The sequence below is a fragment of the Ammospiza nelsoni genome, chromosome 3 (genome assembly GCF_027579445.1).
Source record: "Ammospiza nelsoni isolate bAmmNel1 chromosome 3, bAmmNel1.pri, whole genome shotgun sequence".
In the NCBI taxonomy this organism is placed as follows: Eukaryota; Metazoa; Chordata; class Aves; order Passeriformes; family Passerellidae; genus Ammospiza; species Ammospiza nelsoni.
Genome location: NC_080635.1, coordinates 2322491 through 2345103, shown reverse-complemented (window position 1 = coordinate 2345103; position 22613 = coordinate 2322491). Strand labels below are relative to the sequence as shown.

General features: G+C 39.5%; 1 protein-coding gene across 1 annotated transcript in view; it reads right to left on the bottom strand.

The window, feature by feature from the left end:
- USP34 (ubiquitin specific peptidase 34) overlaps positions 1 to 22613 on the bottom strand; it is a 119451-nt gene that overhangs the window by 66675 nt on the left and 30163 nt on the right. Inside the window, exons 6-15 of the mRNA XM_059467457.1 lie at positions 20785 to 20852; positions 14288 to 14480; positions 11359 to 11420; positions 4896 to 4977; positions 4711 to 4803; positions 2671 to 2796; positions 2173 to 2302; positions 1586 to 1621; positions 1102 to 1232; positions 46 to 662 (exon numbers count right to left, since the gene is read on the bottom strand). Of these exons, the coding sequence (XP_059323440.1) occupies positions 46 to 662; positions 1102 to 1232; positions 1586 to 1621; positions 2173 to 2302; positions 2671 to 2796; positions 4711 to 4803; positions 4896 to 4977; positions 11359 to 11420; positions 14288 to 14480; positions 20785 to 20852 (1538 nt within the window). The remainder of the gene's footprint in view (positions 1 to 45; positions 663 to 1101; positions 1233 to 1585; positions 1622 to 2172; positions 2303 to 2670; positions 2797 to 4710; positions 4804 to 4895; positions 4978 to 11358; positions 11421 to 14287; positions 14481 to 20784; positions 20853 to 22613) is intronic.

Sequence of the window (22613 nt, the reverse complement as noted above, 5' to 3'; positions counted from 1 at the left end):
CCCTTACCAGTCATTGTGTGACTCTGTGAAATGTCAGCTACCTACCCATCGTGGTGGTGGTGGTGGTGGTGATGGTGGTGGTGGTGCTGGGGCCCAATGAACTGGCGACAGTTAAACAACTCGTTCCCAATGGTTTCCCCAAGGAAGTCCCCGGTGTGAGTGATGCAGGAGTCCTGAGAGCCCTGTGAAATGTGAGCAGCGCTCATGTCCCCGGCCATGTCGTGCTCAGCGTCCTCGCTGTGGGGGCAGGTGTCCAGCATGCGGATGCGGCCGTCCACGGGCGCCACGGCGTCGGTGCCGAACACGTGCTCCTTGCCCTGCCCGTTGCTGGTGCCGCTCCTCTCCGCGGCCCCCTGGGCATCTGCCAGGCACATGCCCGCCTGGGATTCCAGTTTTCTGCCTCGTAGATCTGTGCTCCTGCTGCTTTTCTGGGGGTTGTGGCTCCTGTCTTCTTCCTCTTCGTCCTCCTCCTCTTTGAGCGCCTCGATGTCGGCGATGTCCTCGGACTGCGCCTCGCTGCCGGGGCTGCCCGCGGACTGGCTGGCGTGGCTGGAGTTGGCCTCGTTGCTGGAGCCATCACTGTGGCCACTGCTGCTCCCAGGCCCGCTGCTGCCATCCTCTCCGCTGTTGGCTGTCTCATCAGAGCTCCCTTGCATGGATTCCTGCAATTATTTTGGGCTTTTTTAAGATTGGTGGAGAAAATAAAGCACCACTGGAAATACATAATTAATATCATCATCATCATTCAAACATCATTCTTCCTTCAAGAGGAAATGTGTCACATCTACAAGTTCCCATTCATTCCTTCTCAATTTGGTTGCTGATGACAAAATGCTCCAAGCAAGATTCAGATTTAATAATTGATTTTCTGCATTACCTTGCTGCTAACAGGGTGTGTGTGCAGACTTTGCATGTGCACAGAGCCCCAGTGTGACAATGCCTTGCTGTCCATTACTGATATTAACCTAACTGGAACACTATTTAAATGCAGGAATACATTTGTCTGAGGTGGTTTGGAAACAAGTAGAGATAAAATATCAGTTTTATAGCTGGTAACAGGCAGCTCAGAGACAATTGCCAGAGTCAGAGCCCCAGTCTCACCTCTGTGTCCGAAAGTCGCTGCTGGACATGTTTTGTTCTGTTAATCAGCTGTTCCTCCATTTCAATGTCACTTCCTCCACTCTGATGGGTGTCACTGTTGTCACTACTTTGAGGGCTTGCTGCTGGCGACCCTAATTCAAAACCACATTTCCCAGTTATTCACTGACAGGTAATTACTGGAATGTAACAGCATTGCATAAATTTGCCTCAAATATTGAGCATTCTTCCAGCAAACAGAGGTATAACTTAAACTATGTGTACCTAAACACTAAAAATTTCACTTAAAACATTGAGCATTTTACAAAGTGTGTGTTTGGATGTCTCTTCTTGACACAGTTATAAAAATTTCCTAAATTCTACTCAAAATATCATTTAATTTGATTTCTCATAAAAACCAAATTTCAAATTTAATTCTGCTCCAAATTCAAAAGCACTGTAGCTTCAAAGGAGCCAGATTGTGGTGTACAACTAAAATTATACTTACAAGGGGAAGGGGCTGCTCTTCTGAGCTCCTCTTCTTCTGAAGGAAAAAAGCAGGATGGAAAAAGAAGTGACTAAAAATCATTTTGTCAGCATATAGTTGTCAATGATTCATAAAAGCCAGCAGGATGAAGAGAAAGGGAAACTACAGGAAAATGGCTTGGCAGCACCTTTAGAAATGAGTGTGGGGAAATACACAGTACAGTAAAAAACAAAATCACCAAATCAGAAACAGCATGTAATACCAGAAACTAGGTAAAAGGTAAGTAAGCTTTATGTGCAGCTATTAAGTCACAGATGTGCAGCAGAACAAGAATAGTTATGGATCATTTTCAGAATTTAAAAGAAAAAAGGAAAATACAGACTACTCTAGCTATACAAACAGAATGAAACACAAAGCCTCCCAAAAGCACTCAGAGACTTTTCATGCTTTCATCTACAGCCTCAAGTTCTGCTGGAAAAATACACCAGCATGACACTTTTAAAAAATACTTCAAGAAGAAAGTTCTATACCTGCTTTTTGTCCCAACTCAACATGGAGACTATGAAAATTCCAAATTTAACCTCCAGATCTACTGGAAAACCACACACCTTTTTTGTTTCCCATGGGCAGGTTGGTGCTCAGTAAAGATGCAAAGGAGCTTTGTTTTGACAGCTGAGCCTTAGCTGCCAGGGCATTATTCCACAGGGCTTTGATCAGCATGGATGCCAAATACAAGGTCTGCAAAGAAAACCAGGGAAAAGTCCCATTAAGCAGAAGGTTTTGGATACAAAGATCCACTGTTCATTTTTCTCTAGGTCAATACTACAGCTCACCAAAATAACTCATCAAAATGAACAACACAACTAAATAATGTGTGAAACACATTGTAACTTCAGACAGAAGTTAAAATCTTCCATCAGTGTTTACATAATCTCTAAAAATTATCCTTCAAAAGCCAGGAAAGGTGCAATTGAAGAAACATGACAGCTTTACTCCTAGAGTTCCCCTTTCTGCACTCCTTTAGGAAGACAAACTCATCACAGGTGTTTAAGCCTCTCCTTGAATTGCTTTTCTCATGCCAGAGACGTTGCTGGCCTTGTCCTTACCTGTTCAGTGTGAGCACTGGGGTGCAGAGTTGAGACAAGGTTCAGGAGGTGTCTAAGTGGGACAGGGTCCAAGTTTTTGATCAAAGAAGGAAACAAGTCGTGAATGTACCGACTGCAGTGCTTCAGCTACAAGGAACAAACAGAGCAGGGAACAGGAACAGCAAAATCAACAAGTAAATCAAATACTGCAGCAAATAAACATTTTTGTACAAATTCTCAGCAGCAGTTGTCAAATCATTTCAAACTCCAGCAGATTTGCAATTTTGACTCAAGTAATTTGGACACTTCTAGTTCTGAGAGACTGGGTGAAAAGAACTGGAACTTTGTTTTGTATTTGAACTTAAATATAACTTCTAAAATATTAAGTTTATATGCTAAACCTGAGGGAAGCAGTATTTGCAATTATTACCTTATTATCAGAGGTAAATACAAATGAAGATTACTCAGGAACAGACTGTGTGAGGATTATAAAGAAATCTTTTGTCTTTCCAGTGATGGATGTCAAAAAATATGACAGTGTGTTCAGCTAACTGCTCCATTTCCACATGAAAGGGACACTGCTCCTGGATGACTCCTCTTTGGTTAGATTCTGCTTTTCACAGCCACTTAAAAGTTTCTTTACATCTGTAAGGATGTTGTTTTCAAAAAATAAAATAATGCTTACAGGAAATTTCTAGAAAAAATATTCTTACGTTGGTTACCACACTTGCACCTCAAAGGGTTTTTTTTAATGATTTATTTTATTTTGCCTTCCTGGCATTAAAACATCTGTGTCAGCAATTCACTGTATACAGGGCAACTTTGACAGGATTCACAGTGCAAGGAAATCATGTGGGTTCTATACAAAGATGCATTTAAACATCTAGAGATAACTTCAACTTAGGGAAGATGAATTTTTGGCTGAAAGCTCATTTAAAAAGTGGAAAATAAACCTTAAAGCCTTCTGTTCTTTCAGCCTTAAGGTGTCAGCCTTTTAAACAACCTTAGAGGTTTAAGGAAGGGATCCTTTTACAGGAAGTGGTCAGGACATGCTTAATTCTGATATCAAGCGTATCGTGAAAATATCACTATGTCAAAATGGACACTTAAACTGTAAAAGCATTATCAAAAATAGGTAATTATACTATTCCTAAAGCAGTATAAAATATATTGAAAAAATCCAGAGCTCTTACAGTGTGTGACATATTGCGTGAAAACATCAAGGAAGTGAAAATACTGTTTTAAAATGTAGTGTAAAATAAATAATTACTAATTACTCTGACACAGAAAAATGGTGGAGCAAATGCTGTTCCAATGAGCATTTAATTAACATTCCAGCTGCATGTTTTAATGACAAAGGACCACACTGGTTCAAAAAGTGTGTTCAGTACTATTTGATTGAAATAAATGACAAAGAAATATTGAATACATAAAAAACCCTCTTTAAATTCTAACCTGCTATAACAGTGTGTTCTCTAGGCCTGCTCATGCCTATTGTATTCAAATCCCCTAAATAAAAATGTCACAACCTAAAATAACAAGCAGAGTGACCCATTAAAAGTAGCACACAAATAAATCTTTCTGAAGGCAAAAAGCCTATCAGAGTTTCCAGCTTTAGCAAGCAAAAAAATAAATTTCAGTGCCTTCTGTAGATTTTAAGAGCAGCAGAGGAGCACAGCTGTAAACTTCACTGCCACAATTTTCACCTGATTGTTCCCACCAGGAGTACCAGAAATGGAAGCTACAATACACAGGAGCAAGGCAATTTAGCACAATAATAAAAATACTGCAACTGCCCTACAACCTTCATCCCCATTCCCAGTGAAAACACTCTGTCCTTGCTATACAACTTCATTTTTTTTCCTCGTATAAAAGTAGCCAGGGTGATTTCTTGCATCTAATAAATAACCCAGGAACTGTGGCAGTTACCTAACTTGACATTTTGGTCAGCAAAACACTCAGACCGCCAAGAAAAATCAAAAAATTCAACTTTAAGAATGTGAAACACAATAAACTTATTTTCTTTTATCACTCCTGCAATGACGAAAATTCAATATATACCTGTGCAGCAGCCCAGATACAGTCTATATGTTGGGTACTAAGTCTCCCTTCAGCTGCAAGAAAATTCAGAATCACTTGGCACTGTTTGATGATCTGCAAAGTGAGAACACAGTGAGGAAAGATTTACTAGAACAACAAGTTCATGCTCCATGTTTATACCAAATTTATAATAATCAAATACTAACCTCAATATGTAAATTTGGTCCAAAAATGTGCTCAACTACATTGTTGCTGATAAGCCAGTCTGCAAGTTCTTTTGCAATTGACCTGGAGATGAAAAAAGAGTGCAACATAAAATGATCTGCCTGTAACGTTCACTCTGTGCTCTCCTCTAGCACAGCACATCCTGCAAGTTGGTATCTGCAGCTGTAGTGAGGGTACAGAAACCTTCTGGACACAAACCATGGTCAATGTTCATTTCTCCAAGCAGGAAGCAAATTATTTCTGTATTTTTTTTATCTAGAAGACTAATGCCAAATATCAACATTCCCCCATTGGATCATCAGCAAACATAACCAATAATTCTACTAATTTTATTAGTTAATAAAATTAGTTATTACACCATGTGCAAACAATTGCAAAGACCTCACAGGTAAGATTTTGATACTGCTGTTTAATCCAAGTTTATAATGAAATTCCACAAGTATTGAAATGTAGCTAAAGATGAGAGTGACAGAAATTATTTTCTTAAGGAAAATATTTTTAGATTCTCTTACACAAATAGCAACTCTCCCAAACTGTTTGCATGGTCATAGTCACACACATGCAACACACAGATATTTCCAAATTCTCATTCTGCCCATCCACACCAACAGGAACTTTACCCACTGCCATTCCTTCAGCAAACATTCAAAGTGACCAGGACAAGGAAACTGAGTTTACCAGAACAAAAGCTGAACTTGCAGAAAGCACTGCCCTGTCTGCACAGCAGTGCCTGAGCTCCTTTTTATTCCTTCTCTTCAAGCAAATGTTTGTTTACCCTGATTTTGGCACCAGCAGCAATTAGAGGACATCAGGGCATTCAAAGCCCAGCTCTGGGTTTAAATGGCCCTGGAATAACAGAGCTGTGTCCCACAGGGAGCAGAGGATGGAGGGAGGGGGTGCCTTGGAGGATTTGAGGAAGAGTTATTTTTACCACTTCTGCTCATGTCACATTTATGGTCACTATTAAAATCCAGGACTGCCAATCTTTATCATCCTCAAGAAGGAACCAAGATTCTCTAGGTAAGAAGAGATTGCCTCTGTGGCTTTTCCAAACAGGAATCACTACTCAGGGGCACACTGACAGGGCTTCAATTGTTTTGGATTGCCTGATCCTTATGGCTGAGCTCAAGGAGCAAAGCTCCTGTTACTCCACATCATTTCTGAACTGTTCTTTTCTAATACCAGGACACTGGCAATCAAATATTCCCACACTGTTCAAAGATAATGTCCCATGACATTTAAGGAATGACTGGACTGCAGGGTACAAAAGTTTGCCAGCAGTTATCATTTCTGGCTTATCAATGAACGAGTTTCACACTCTAAAGTCAATTTGACAGAGGATCTGCTCAAAGAAGGACTGAAAAGATAAACTGCATCTGTTCCATGAATCCAAGATGTCCTGAGCTTCCCACAGAGCCTCATCTCAAACCCAACTATCCCCAGCACCCAAACCAAACTCTGGCACTTGCACATTAGTGACTCAGCCAGGGTTTGGATTTCTGGCTAACCAAGGCTGAAGGAAGACCTTTCCTTCCTTCTTGCCTCTGAGAGCTTCAGCCTGCAGCTCTGAGAAGGAACCCCAGATAAATAACCAGTGCTGGGCAATGCCAGCATGAAAGGGCACATTCCTCATGAGGTCTCTTTATCCCAACCCTTCTGCTCATGGCACAACACCCATCAGGCTTTGTATCCACTCATATGCTGCATTTTAACCACTCCAAAGGAAAGAACAAAAGCTCTCCTCTAGAATGAGTTCCTTCACATTTTATTAAATTACCATGGTAGTTCTCTGTCTCTAATTCACACCATGTTTACTCTGAAAAACCACAGATCATTCTTTTGAAGGAATGCCTTTTTTAATGGATGTGTTCCCAGCAGTAACAAACTCTTAATCCTTCTGGTGAGCCCAACTCTGGTAAAACAACATCTCAGATTTCTGAAGGTAAATGTGCATTTGATATGGATTTGTTGAGGGTGACCAAAAACAAGAGGATCCTTGTGCAAGGCAGAATGAAGCCCTTGTGCTTCCCAGCAGAGAAAGCTGCTCCTCCCAGAATATTTGGCTGAGGGCACAGCAATCAGAATCTCTTAAAATGATCAAGTTATTACTCCCACAAAGTGTTTCGTTCTCTGATTTCCTAAGGAATATATTTACAATATCACATTCAAGGATTCACCAGAAAAGCAAATTTCAGTGTCAATGAAGCATGTCTGTCTTCTTTCCTGAACACTTCCATTTCAGCAAAGGTTTTCCTGAAAAAAGTTCCTCTTTTGTATTAAAGGAAATGGTGAGAGTGAAAATCATGCATTATGATCAAAGCATTAATGTGCCTTTCCCTCTCACATCAAAGGAGCAGCACAAGGAATGGTTTTACAAATTAGATATCCAAATCAGACAGACTCTAGGAGTAAGAAAATTCACCTTGGCAGTAACACAAATATATAGCAGCTGTTTATAATGGATTTAATAACTGGATAGCAATAGGAAAAGTTATTTAAAGAACTTGATACTCTCTATGACTCTGTGTTGTGGCTGAGGGAGGAGAAGATAATAAAAAGGCAAAGGTAGCAGCTACTCTGGTTTAATTGTCTCAAAATCTCACACTGGAAATGTACATAACACTTAATCCATTTCTCTGTAGGATTTTTAATTTGAGTTCCCTGATTATTCATGTCTGTCAAAAATAACTGCTTTACTTCCAAGAAATGTAATTCAAGCACTTCTGGCACAAGTTTTCCCAGGCATTCTACGAGACTGCAAGGAAGAGAGGGGACTGTGCAACTGGTGACAGAACTTGATGTTGGAACTGCACTGAGTTTTGCTCATTCTTATCCTCCAGCTGATGCATTTTCCTGGCAGGTCAAAGAGCACCTCACCATGAAAGGACTGGGGTAAAGTCCTGGAAACATTTTAATCTAAGGCTGTGCTACAATACTTGTACCCACATGATGACCCAAATCCAGCAATAAATCCCACAGCAAAGCAACCTCCATGAATGAAAACTTTATTTATTCAAGCAGTCCATTCCCCACAGCAGCTCAGAGCTGGATGGATCACAACAACAGCCATGCACAACGTCACTGAACACAGAACAGAAAAGCTCCAAGGGAAAAATGCAGCTCTGGAAGTGGCAGCTTGCAAGGGAGGAACACTAACACCTCCTGACAACATCACTGAAATAGGATCTATAACACAACAACAGATGTGAAACCCTGATCTCAACTATTTAGGATCAGAAATGCAAAGAGGATACAGAAGGCACCTTCCCAACACACATTCAAGCACATGTTTCTGCTTCTGAGCACAAATTTTCCTCTTTGATGCTCTGCAGGCTCTGAAACCACCATTCTGACATCATCTGGAATATTTGTTTAACTGCTGTGTGGGCCACAAGAAAGAAACATTAGTGAGCTGAGTGAAAAAATTCACCTTTTTTTTAAGAGAAAATCTGAAAAGATCCCTGAAATAGGGTAGAGAGAGTAGAGGGTTTAAATAATGCTGCCAGAAACTCAAATCAGTAAGCTTAGACAAAAATGGAGAAAGAGTTAACATAAGGTAAAACAGTGAAGGGAAAAGACAACACAGAACTTGCAATTGAGTATCTCAATAAATAAGGAAAGAAAGAAGAAATAATCCAGTTCCTTCTGCTCACAGGTGAAAGGAGTTCTGGACACCTGAACTGCTCTGCAGGAAGCTTTTCAAGAGAGGGTAATCAAGGTTTTAAATGAGTCAGGAAGTTGCCTCAGTGTCAACCTGGAACCTGAAACCCGAGCCCTTGGCTGCCTGCCAGGGGAGAGCAAAACAAACTCTCTCTTTACACACGGTATTTCCAGAAGCTGACAATGTCCTCACCGAAGAAAAGACCAACACTTTTTCCTCTTGTGCTCCAAGTAACACCCAAAAAAAAGAGTATCTTTCACTTCCTGAAAAGCATCATCATTTCTCACTAAGTGACATCAGTGAAACACTTGCAGGAATCACTTATTCAAAGACTCTGAGCCTCTTCTGTTCAGGCTTGTTATTTTTAGCCTCAGTAGATTTCACACTCCTCAGTACCTCAGATTGCAAAGAATTTGGCTCTATCTTTAGAGGCAGGAAGAGCTAAATGAGAATTCCATCTCTGGGGAATGATGAAGTTGGGGGGCTGAGGCACTGCCCACACCTGGAGCACGCAGGGCTCTGTCAGCACAAACCTCAGCCCTTGAGAGGGCAGGGAAATGGAATCTCAAAAATCACACAAACAAACACCTGCAGCTCCACACCAGACCCCTCTGTCAGCTTTGTGCTGCTCCCCAGTGCAACCTGTGAAATCCAGTGCTCTCCAAGGCAGAAGATGCTTTAGCTTGTCTTACACAGAAAAACTGAGTGCTGAGGATAAAGGTGGGAAGCTACCATTGCAAAATATTTGCTAAAAACTCCTGCTGTTAATTCTGAACAGGGAAGAGCCAGCACTAACTGAGAGCTGATTTTTGTTTAAGGTACCTCCCGCAAACCCACCTTATCAAGATACAGAAGGAGAAATCCCAAAGGTTGACAGTTCCAAATGCATCTGGAAAAGTCAAAACATAAAATAGGGATGACCAGACATAATGCAGGACATCTTCTTTTGGCAAATCTGCAGAGGCTACAAAGGTACAAAATAAAACTTCTTAAGACTTCCTTTCTCCACTAAGGAAAGAACACAGGAATGAAAAGCTTTCCTTTTGCTGCTCATTCAGTCACTGCCAACTCCCTACGTGCCTTTTCAGCCAAAAATTTCTCATGAGCAGAGTCTGTAATGAGAGGGAAGCTTTGTACTGGGCAAACTGGACAAGTGAGACATTTCCCCATCCTCCTGCTCCAGCCCTTCCTGATTATTTGGCTGCAAGACATCAGTGATTCCACAAGATAGCTGAAGATGAGCAGCAATGCTTGACACTGGTTTGTAACCAACCTTTCAGGTAAAACACCAGAACAACTGGAATGCTGATTTTTTTTGAAATCACACACTACAAAAGTGGAAAAGAAAGTTTTCTGTTCGTGCTGCATTCCTTTCAAATGACAGCCTGTTTACAGATGCCCCTGCCAAGAAAGTAATATCCCAAAGGAGAATTTGACAATTTCCTTCAGCTTTAAAATAACTCTGATGCTCTTGCAGAGTACATCTGTTCTTCTGCAGGGAAATTTAACCACTCTTCTCTTTTTCCACCTTCCTAACTTCTCTTTTTTACATTTGACACAGAAAATCAAACAGCTTTGTATTAGGTTTAACTGGCACAATCACTTGTTACTGTTATTACAACCTAAAAACAATCTGTGTCTCAGATTTTCAGCGTGAGGGAAGGAGAAGAACTGGATAAATCTGAGGTTTGTCAGTCCCAGTGTAACAACACACCAGGAACTGAGAGCTCAGTGTAGCAAACACCCCAGCTGACCTCACATTCCCAACATGTTCCCCTCCTGCACTATTTACTATTTATTTCTTATTTCCAAGGTATTTCCACATCTCCACAGAAGCAAAAGTGCCCTAAATTCTGGTTCTTTATGTTTCAAATAGCAACACATTCCCAGGAATTTCTCTTCAAACATCTAAGGTGCTTCTTGCATGAAATCTCCAGAACTGTGGTCATGACTGCAGCCAGATTTCAGAAAGTGTTCAAATGCAACTTGCAACAAAAGTATCCAGACAAAAGCAAGACACTGCTGCTGTGAGACTTCTCAATTAACAAAGTACTGGAGAGCGTGTGTGGCTCCCAGCATCAACAGAGCACATCACCCCCCAAGAGAAACCCAACAAGTATACTGTGAGTAAAATTCTGCAATTTACACATTTTGCCTGTTATTTCACAAGAACACTACCAAAATACATATTTTTAATTTAAATTCTTGACAGTTCTACCGTTAAGTTTAGAGTTACTACAGAAGTGAATACATTTCCTGGCTGGAATACAATCCCACAGGTGAATCTTCTTGAAGATTTATGTGAGTCCCCCTAAAATTGTTCAACGCACCTGAGTTATACAAGTAAGGACTTTGAAGGAAAACAACAAGGGCATTGGCTCACAAACTGGGTGGAAAAGTAACAAGTTTGATGGAAATACAAGTGTTGGTTAAACAAATAATCCAGAGAAATGAGAAAATAGCAAAAATTATATGAATTAGCTGGTTCTTATTTATATATCACCATGGAAATAATGGGCCATTATAGGTATTTATTATTTCAGTATTTATGTTTTTCTAAAGCTTATCTTGATTAAGTATTTTAATACAAAAAAAAAAAACCAGAAACACCTAAAAATATTTCACAGTTACCATTTAAAAGCATTTATTAACCCCCTGATTAGAATATTTCTAATAAATGTCTCAGATTATCACTGCTCCCCCATGTGTGCAATCCATAACAACAGAGAAGAAATGCAATCATGTAAAACACTTCAAGTATTCAGAATAAGGCTCCTACTTACGTTTCTGTGTCTGAAACTAATGACTCATTATTACACACATCATTGAAGGTATGAAGTTGATTCTATAGTTAGAAAAAGGAAGAAAAAAATTACAATTTTATCCTAATATTTGGTAAGGAAGTTTTCTTATATTTCAAAATAGAATTATTAGTGACATTATAGGACTTTATATGTTTTTAAATAAGTCGTTTAGACAAAATTAAAGAACAAAAATAATGTATTTTTATAGGAAATGAAGCTTTCAAACATGTCCAAGCTCTTAAATTTAAAAGGAAAAAAACAGTCTGTTAAAAGTTTTACATCTCTTTTCCACTTCTTCCCTCAGCATCAATGGCTCTGTATCCAATTCTTTACATGTACACAACATTAAAAAAAAAATTTAAATTACATAATTGACCTTACTTGGCATCTTATTTAAAAAGAAAAAAAATAAAATAAAGGCACTGTAATGTGAATTTTTGCAGTCAAAATTAAACTCGTTGCATAACTTTGTCAAAATATTTACTCTCTTAAAACAAGTCTAGCACATGCACTCTGTAATTCAGGTGAATTCACTAATCTTCTCAATAACTCTGTGTGTAAAGACTTCCCAAGAGTTATTTGTGTCCAATCTCAACAAACTTCAGGGGGGAAAAACAGTTTTGAAAACCAAAATAGTAAACATGCACTGAAATTGGTGAGATGGGAGAGCCTGACCACACATTATTAATAGATTGGTTACTAATGGAGAATTTCAAATGACACATATTTAGGAGTGGAAATTAGAGCTGGGTCACACAACACAGAGGAAGCTCACTGATTTTTCTGAAGATTCACCTCCAAATGGAAATATTTTGAAAGAGTGATAGACTTGAGCTGTTCCTATCACCACTTTTAAATCCAGGCTCACCACTGATCAACACCTCCCAAAATACCAAATCCTTCTCCACAGCAATTCTGACAAAGACCCTGTAATTCATACTGGGATTTGCAAACAATATTTCCAATAACTTCAGGTAAACTATCTTAAACTAAGCAGAATTCTGCTAAAGTAACCTTAAACTAACCAGAATTCAGCACAAGACAAAGCTCACGTGGGACAGTTTGTAACACCTTGCTCTCCCTCACCTCCTAACAGTTCTCACTTCAAGTTTTGTTTCCTTGGATGCCAGAGGGAAAAAATCCTTTTTTGTTTTTTACTATCTATGAAACATGGTAAGAAACTAAAGGCACTAAAGACACTCAATTGATACAACACAAATGTGGCAGAGAAAGGACACAAAGGTGGAAAGGCTTCAGCAGACAAAGCTGAGCACTAAAACTGTCCCTGGGCTCATCTCCAGAGGCAGGCACCAAAACCGGAAAATAACATTCTGTTTGTGGGGTAATAGTGGACAGGGAGGGTATTTTGGAGCTGAACTACCTCTACAGGTGACTGAGAGATGAAATGGAAGAGAAACAAGGTAACAACAGAAATAAAACCTTCTATGATTCGAATGAGAAGGAAGAATAAATTGTCTCAGTGTTTCAGAGCAGTTTTAAAGACTATTCACATTAAAAAACCAGACTTGGTAATTTAACAGCATAAATTAGCTTACAATATTAAATTTTTACTATTTTTTACTATTTGCTTTAGTCTAAAAATACTGTAAAGTTTTTCTTCTGGTAATACATGTCTGTTCTTTAAAAACTCTCATTTTTACAGCAATATTCATCAATCACAACAGGTGAAAACATATAACTACTTAACACAACTTCATACTCCCTTAAATGAGCTAGAAAATACCTGAAAGATAAAGCAGCTGAAGAATTCTTATTTTCAGACTTTGTTTTGGCAAAGATACACAAAAAAACACATACTGGTAGCTGAACAAGGAGAATTGTATAAAACCAAAGGAAGGGATTTATAGGAACTGAATGTAATTGGAACTATGCAAAAGTGGAAACAGATTTTTAGATCAATTATAGTGGTGGATGCAGTCCACAGCCTGTTTTTACAGCCTAGTAAGTTACCTGTATGTAAATATTTACTTTGGGTAAAAGCCAGCAATAATCTGATTAAAAGTACTTACAGATCTCTTTAAATTGCCATTTATTAAATTGAGGGTACTTCTATCTATAGCTACAGTGAGATGCAAAATCAAGTTTAAGTAAACTTGTACTCAGTGACACCACATCTTCAGAAGAGAGGAGGCCAAATATGTTCAGAAAACACAAAATTGAAAAGGCTCAGATGGATAAAAAACTTAATTTTTGCCCTCCTGTGGGATTGTTTCTCTATGTTTATAGGCAGCAGTGACAAATCAAGACAATGTGCCTGGTGCAACATGGAGCATTTCCATGGGAAAGGGAAAAGATGGGGATTTTTTTTTTTTTTTTTTTTTTGTTTTAATTGTTTTCTATTTGATGCTGTATGTATTTACCTCTTCAATTCCCCCTCCTGCTAATGAGTGCAGAACTGCACTAAGAACAGAAAAGGAGGTTTGTGCAACACAAAGCAGCAGCTAATTGCAGCAGGGTCAAGATGCTGCAAAGCTCCAACTGCACACAGATTAAAAGCCTTTCCCAACACCAAATCTTGCTGTGGCAGGGGCTCCGTTTCACCCAGCTGTCACAAAGCCCAGTTCCAAGGGGGCTGTTCAGTGAATTGTTCAGGCAATGTGAGCCAGTTCCATATGGTGCAAACTCAGGCACCACTGGGACTCAGCTCCAGCAAAGCCCACCCTCACCACCATGGCTGCAATTTCCTAAGGCTGCATGAAAGGGGATCCTGCTGCTTTCACACATTAAAAAAGCCCCCCAAACATCATAAATTTAAATCATAACTTGCAACAAGTAAACTGTAAATCACAAATTGCAACAAGAAACATTTTCTGCAGACAATAATAACTGGTACTTTTAAAACAGCTGCTAACAAACAGCAATAATTGGTATTTTTAAAAATCCTTACTGTTATTTGGCTCAGCCCAGCCAATCTCATGGTCAGAGTTGGTGACATGAAGTATTTGAATGCAAGATCAAGGCTTTCTTTATCAAAGCACAGGGCTGTGTCCAAGGGCTCCTTGACTGTGCTCCACATTAAATCTGCCATGTTCCTGGCTGCACTCTGCCTCAGCTCCTGGTCTGACAGCTTACACAAATACCTGCAGAAAGCACAACAAACACAAACAGGGCATGGCTCAAACCACAACATTCCTGCAGCCATCCTGATTACAGCAAAGATGCATTTCTCCAAGATCACTCAGTCTTAAAATACCACTATTAAAAGTTGGCACCAATTAATGAAAAACACCAAGGAAAACCAGAAATAATAGTAATATTTTTTGAAGTAAGTCAATTGCTAAAGAACTTTGCTTAAGCCCTTTCTCTTGCAGTCTTCTAATCCTGCACAATGAGTTGCGACACAAATATTCTCTGCAAATGGAAAGCATAAGAAATACTTACAAAAACTCACGCATAGAACCTGGTGAAACCTCAGAAGACCAAAACACAGAAAATCTGCAGTGAAATGCCAGTAAAGTTCACATAAAAAACACCAACACAAGTGAGAATTTCTTCTGACTGAATGTGTAACAGAAAAATGTTTAGAAACAAGATTTCCTGGGCTTATTTTGATGCCATTAAAGATGGCACAGTGAAAGGTACATGCATACAAAGTCAGCATAATTAATTTTTTCTGCTTTTTTTCAGGGTTGTGAAGTTTCAGCTACATCCAAACTAGATTTAACTACACAGAAATGTGTTAAAAATCCATTTGTTTGACAGCCTAAGCCTGGATCTCTCCTTGGAGACTGGCCAAATAGATGCATGAATCTTTTAAAAAACACAACAGATATTAAACTACACTTAACCAGATTTATGCACCATTCCTTTGCATTTACATCATATAAACATCAGCACTTTTTTGTCAAAAGCAAAATTACAGGCTGTGACTCTTATTTAGATGATGGTTCTTTTCCACAGCTCTTGGGTAGAAGCCTAAAATAAACACACTTACATGATACTTAACACTGTCAAACAGAGAAAAGAGACTTCAGTGCAAATAATCCCAGAGACTGGAGATGCAGACAGGAATCACACATCAGTAACAGGGGGACAAAAGCAGGACCAGGCAATCAGATCCTTCCCTGCTCTTTGTTGTGAGATTTGTCTCCTTGTGTGGAGCACTGGAAATCAAGTCCTGGCAGGAAAATGCTGCTCCTGTGCTGTGAGCTCTGAACAGCAGCAAAGCAGGGGTGGAAAGAGAACATTCAGTGAAAAAGGGCAGCACCAAGCAGAGCCAGGGCCTGCCTGTAACCTGCCCACAGGTGAGAGTTTCACTGTGAGGACAAAATGTCCTGTCTGTGTCACCAAACCATCATTTGTAATCAGCAAATGAGTGATTTGTCAGCAGCAAACGGTGATGGCAGCACCTGTGTGCCAGCCACCATGCTGTCTGTCCTGCCCTTCTGACAAAGGGACATCCAGCACCCCTGCCCAGCTGTGCCAACAGCACATGAAATATTGAGCATTTCTGTTATGGGAGTGGCAGAGGGTGAAAGAACAGAGGCCATAATTAAGCTCCCACACCCTAAGCAGACACAGAGCTTGGGATTTTGGAGTTGCCATCCCTGGAAGTGCTCAAAAAAAGGGCAGAAGTGGCACCTGGAGCCATGGTTTAGTGTGAGCAGGGCTGGGTCAAAGGCTGGGCTCCATCTCAGGGGCGTTTTCCAACCTTCATGATTCTAAAAATCCCAGCAATATCAGACCCATTTTCATATTCCCATTTTTATATGCAAACTCTCCTCAGGTCTGGTTCCCAGAGCTTTTCTGTGTCCATAATTCCATCAAATCAGACTCAAGAGTTTGGTGAAGCATTTCTAAAGATCTCAGACATGTCCAAACACATCCATGAACTCCCTCACTGTACAAAGGACAGAGGAGTGTTGGCATGCCCTGAGCAGGGGCATGGACACACCTACACACACAGAGGAAGGGTGTTTGGTGCCTTCACTCCATTTCTGGAACAGGACTTGGACCTGAAATCCTCCTCACACTACAAACTCTGGTGAAGTAACTACATTAACACAGTTTATGAAATAGAACATTCCTTTTTTTAATGCAATATTATCAGTCTAAACCTACTTTCATTTATACAATTCACATTACAACCACATTTTGAACCTGAGTCAGACTTGTGTCATTTTTTTTTATTATGATAATGAGAGTGTGTTGTTAAAAACCTGCACTTTACAGCAAGTGGAACTCTGGTGTAGGTGCATTTTCAAAGCTACAGAAGTACTTTAACAGTATCTTCTGTTTTGCCAAGGCTCTAAAGCAAGAGAACAGAGCACTTGTTACCACACACTTTGTAACACAACAGGCTTTTCTAACCTAGAAAGAAGCAGAAGATGGCAAACTTCTCTCTAGAAGTGTAACAGCAGCCAGCACTAGAAAATTTATTGGCACCACTACACTGGTCAAAAATCAAACATGATCCTATCTTTACTCCAAAGATTAAAACCACACAAACTTGCCAAGTAGGCCACGCCTCCTTTGTTATTGTAGAAGATGGAATGGCTTAAACCTGTCTGCATCAGTAACACATCATGTTTTTAGAGGCAGAACAATACTATTAACAAAAGAGATCCTTACCTACACTGACAATTAACTCACACCTTCCCCTACACTGACCACCTGTAAATTTGCTGCATTGCCTCATGTAAGGACACTGGAGCAAGGAAAATGCCTATTTAACCCAAAATAGCCACTCTGAAAGCAGATTAAAGATTTATCCCATGTATAAAAAAATGGATGAACCCATTTTTGGGTTCATGTGAAGAGATAAATGTGAATTCATTTATCTCTTCTATTTCTACTTTTGGCTCTCTCATTAACCTGTGCCAGTCAGTTTGACAATTATGCTTGAGTGAAAAACAAACTCCTCTCATTTCTTCCACCTGCAACCTGACAATTGGGTGGCACATTCTCCATTCCCTGGTTTTAAAAACTTGTGAATTACCATTTCCTATTTGTTATCTTCATATCATTCATAAATGATATGAATTTCCCTGTCAAAAAAACCTAAAACACCCTCCTAGACTCTGTCTCTACCTCTCGATGTAAATTTTTTATTGCCACCAAGGTAGTTCTGTTATTATCTGCAGGATGGAAGGATCAGAACTGTATAGACAGTATAGAAATGTGAATGTGTGACTGACTCATGTAATGGCTTAATAACAGCTTCCATTCTGCCCTTCATTATTTTTTTAATTCCTACATCTTTATCTTTTTGAGTCTGATGAGCATTAAGTCTTCAAGGAAGAGATGAATGATATGCCAGGACTGTGTAATCTATTTAATCTGGAGTTTTTGCCTAAATGAGACTTTCAGAATAAAACATAACTTTTTAATACAACTGCAGGAAGGATACTTCACATACTATAGGACCTGTCCTGCCAGCCTGGCATACTTAAAACAATCAAATAGTATATAGTATCTACATTAATTTTTTTAAATATCAGTTTTAACTCACTTAAATTATTTCACTTTTCTGTATTTGGGGACAGAGAGAGTTCAGTTTTAAACATGCAGCTCCATGCTAATGTAATGCTTACAATCACATCTCATGCTTCAGGACTTCAGCTACTCAGCTGTGAAATCATCTTTTTTTCCTTAATCTGACTCCTTTGGACCACAGCTGCAGAAGGGCATCCAGCAGAATGAGTCAGTTCTCCTGAAGTGTCTGGTTATTGTCTTCTGATTTATCTATTCTCTTTACTTTCAATTTCCAGATTTTTGGAGGAGGCAAATATTTTTTTTTGTGATTCAAACCTTCAAAGCTCATTACAAGAGGTTTTTATGACATGTAGTGGCAAGGAGTGGTCTTGGGTACTCTCATAAACCCCATTTTAAGATGAATATTTTTAATACAGAAGAGTAACTTGAATTCTTTCAGCTGCATTTTCTATGGGAAGCATCATGGATCAGGAATTGCTTCCTTCCAAGGAGGTCAAAATCACTTTTTCTTACTGAAAGATGTAAATTTTATTTCATGCCATTTTAAATTTAATCCTTTATTTCTTTCCTAAACTGCTTAAAAACCCAGGCCCCTTCAGGGGCAAGATGTGAATGCCTGTGCTCCATTGGCCAGGCAGAAAATAACATTTATTCATCTTTTTCTAGTGGCAGCAATAATGACAGGATTGTGTCCATGATCTCTGGAAACTCCAGCAGTGACCTCCTCTGTATAAATACACACTCTGCTGTTTCCTTCATCCACTCCTTGCAGAAACAACCATATCATGAGGGTAACCTCAGCTGATAAAAAGTCAGGTGATGTCTCTTGTTGGTCAGCCCTGCAAAATGCACTTCCTGCAAGGAATCTACAGGGGCAGAAACTGGAACTAAATCAGGGCCCCAGGAGCTCCTTGTGGACTAAAACCCTCCCCAAATCCCCTCAGTCTGCAGGGCAGCAGCAGCTCTGCAGGATTTCTTTAGAAGGTGCTGTGCTGCTGTGCCCAGGATTGTGTCCCCTTTTTTCTGTCCTTTTCCTGAAGGAAAAGCAGATGGAGAGCCAGAGACCCAAGCTGCTAAGGCAGGATCTGTAAGTTTGACAGCAAGTGGGGTGAGCTGCATCCATGAGCAAACTCATCCTTCCCTGAGGGCATCTGGGCTCACTTCTGTCCCACACCAAGGTACAGCACCAGAGCTCATTTCTGTTACATGGCCTCCCAGCTTCAGTCCCACTCCATAAGGAAATCTTCACTAAAAAGCTCTGATTTCATAACACTGAGCGATCTCAGATCCCATCAGGAGTCAGCTGTGAAAAATAAACCTGGGAGAACATCACCTTCCTGCTTTAAGCTGGTTTTCCAAGGATGTATCCTGTGGCAGTGCTACCTTTCTGATTGATGTTAACCTGCTGTAAATTCTACAGACAGACATCAGGGGCATTATTTATGACAAGAAGCTGCTGACAAATCACACTGCAAATCAAATCTTCTACTGGGCAAAGAGGAACACATGAGGACCCAAAAAATCTTCTATACATTCCAGTGACCCCAAATAGTTATAAAATAGAAAATGTTTTAAGCATTACAGGATGACAAGCAAGGCTTAGCAGCAGCAGCAGGTACAGGATGTGTTATTGTCTCCCTCAGTAGTTCCTTATCATCAGCCTAACTCTAACTGCTGCTCCCTCAATGCTCCTTTTCATTTCCATACATTGCAAGAAGACAGGGAGGGCTCATGACCAAATTCCCAGGTACACCAACAAGCATTAATGGAGTATGTACAGAGACAAGCACTTGAAAATCCTCTGCCTGCCCTCTCTTGACTGCCTCATGATTAATAATTACCTTTGGAAGATTTCAAAGATAGCACATCAGCATTAAAGGAGTGCACAAGGCTGGACTATAACTCAAGAGTGATGTGTTTTAATAAAAGATCAAAATACTCTTCTCTGTGCTGGGATCATTTTAGTAGAAACCACAGTATAGGAAAACAGTCTAACAGCCAAGTCAGTACTTAAATTTTTACAGTCAACATAAAACCAGACCTTTTTAAAATATGAAACAATTCCCAGTCTCATTGTTCTGGGAGCCTGTTTGCTGCCAATGTAATTATTTTTGTTGAGTGTTATTTTACACTGGTATAGTTAAGACAGAATAATGTGTAAAAGCTCAATTTTTGCTATGAGCAGCCTAAGCACATTTCTAACATTAGTTAGAGGAAACCCAGAGCCTTGGAGGAGCTGTGGGTCTATGCAAAAGCAGGAAAATTTTAAGTTGGGCTACTGGAATGGGAATTAGCTGTGACCACACCCCTCCACCTCCAGGCAGATCCACACACAGAGATCATTTCATCAGCAGCTCACTGCAATGTTTCTATTGTCCTGAGAAAGCCAATAAAAACAAATTGCTCATATAATTAAATACCCTTACAAGCACTTCAATCTGAAAGTGTTATTTCCATTATAGACAGCTTGATATAAAGCAAATCTTTGGGACTGGATATATTTAGCTCCATAAGAGTGCAAGCAGACTTTGGATCACACTTCAGCTCCTGCCAGCTGGAAACCCAGAACATCAGAATGTGAAGCTGTGTTCACACTCAGGGTCTGGAATCCCAGTGACTGCACATTGCTCTTGTACTTCCAGCATCTCACTGCAAACTTGGAGTTTCATGAAGATATCACAGGGAGGGAGACTGGAGTACAGCTGGAGAATGGGGCTGATGTCACACTCACAATGTTCTTAACATGACTGATCTGACTGATACTGAAATCAGATGCAAGGAGCTGCCCAAAGTAACTCTAAACGTTAACTCCACCCTCCTTGCTGAAATGACAGTCAGAGCAACAACCTGCACAATTAAAAGTAGCAGCTGCAATTAGAAATTGCTGTCACAATTAGAAATTAGCTGTCACAAAGTCCCACAAGAAAAATTCTTAAAATAAAGGTTTACCTGATAACATAAGTCCTAAAGGGTATAATGTGCTGCATGACAGCAGGGATGTGTAGCCATATTCTGATCTATAATGCAAAAACAGAAATAAACATTTCATTCATGACATTTAAAGAGAACTGAAATACTCTTGGTATATTTGCACATGCAACCCCACTTTAAAAAATAATTTCTTGGTGGTTTGTGTTCAACTTCTTCATTTTCTGATTTTCCAGACTGGTACCTGAGGAATGCTTTTTTGACTTATAAAGAGGATTTGCATCTTTCCTGCTGGTCAGCTGGAAAATACAGACTTTGTATAAATAGTATCATATTGCCCACGTGTATTTTTGTATTTTGTATTTTCTGTAATTTCTTCAGTAGGAAAAACTGCTACTCAGCCTTGTGGGGTTTTTTTCCTTTTTCTTTAAAAGTCTACATGAAAATTATTCCATTCTTTCAGTTCCTTGCAAACCACTCCTAAACCAAGTAACACTGTTTGACTTGTGTTGTTTTGCTTCTTAGAGCTTACATATCCTTCAAAATAAGATGTTTTACAAGCAGTGATTAGGCAGAGTTTTTTACTACCATATTTGCATTTCTCATATTTACCATTCTGCCTTTACCACCTTTGCAAAGCTGATTGCAGGAATAAATGCAGAGAAAAAAACAAAACAAAAAACAAACAACCTGAAACAGCTACTTAGCACCGCTGTGAGGAAAAGCACCGACCAAAGGCTTCCAGAGGCAAAGTCAGAAGTGCCATCTGCATTTCAAAAAGGAATTCAGAGCCTGTTAAACCTGTTACTCCGTGCCAGGTAAGGGCTGGAGCACAGATGAAGCAGCAGCAGCAGCTGCTCCTGCCCACGTAAATTCAATGTAAATTCAATCATGTGCACTTTGCACAGCCCTTGTGAAAGCAGCCCCATCACTCACTCACGGCCCTGCATCCCCACCTCTGCTCTTGAAAGAATTTCAGCTTTGCAGCTGATGCAAGAAATTCTGCCTAGGGACTCAATTCCATATGCAGAAAATGTATATATTCCTTATATTCCTTCTTGACAGGAGAGAAAAATATTAGGCTGCAGTCAACTTCTCTTTTCAACGTTTCCAGCACTTGCCAAGGAACTTTTTGAGGCAGTTCTGACAAAAATATTTGCAGGCTTACATTTAACAAGGCAACAAGCACTGCACAGTAACAATATAACCTACTTTGCAAGACAAACCAGCCAAATCTTCCCTCTGCAAAAAAAGACCACACTTGGAACAAGCTTCTAATCCAACTGGCAGCCTCAAGAAGGGAAAAAATGCTAACATCCCAAAGATACAAAGTGTCACTTGAAGATGCTTGCTCTAGAAACAGGAATTAAATGACATTTTGACAAGGAATTGCAGGGGTGACAAAGATACTATTGTGATTACACCACTTGACTTTTAACACCATGTACTCTGCTTCAAATACAGTATGAAACACCAAAGAAAATACATTTCTTTGTGAAATAAAAGTATGAAATGTTTTTTAAAATACAGTATGGAATATCAAAGAAAATACATTTCTTTCTGAAATAAGAGTATGAAATGTTTTTATCATTTTGTTTTTATAGCTTTCACTGTTCAGAGTAAGCTTCACTCTATTAGTTCCAACTTCTAAACTGAAATCATGCACCTGTAAACTTGCATTGCACACAACCTTCAGCCTCAGAATTCAATGAAAGCATCATTTCACATGTTACAGATGAAATTGTGATTTTGAACGTGGATTCACATTTACATACTAACTTGTTAAAATGACATAAAAGAACATATATAAAATGACATCAACTAGCATCTGTAAAGTGCCAAAAAATAAA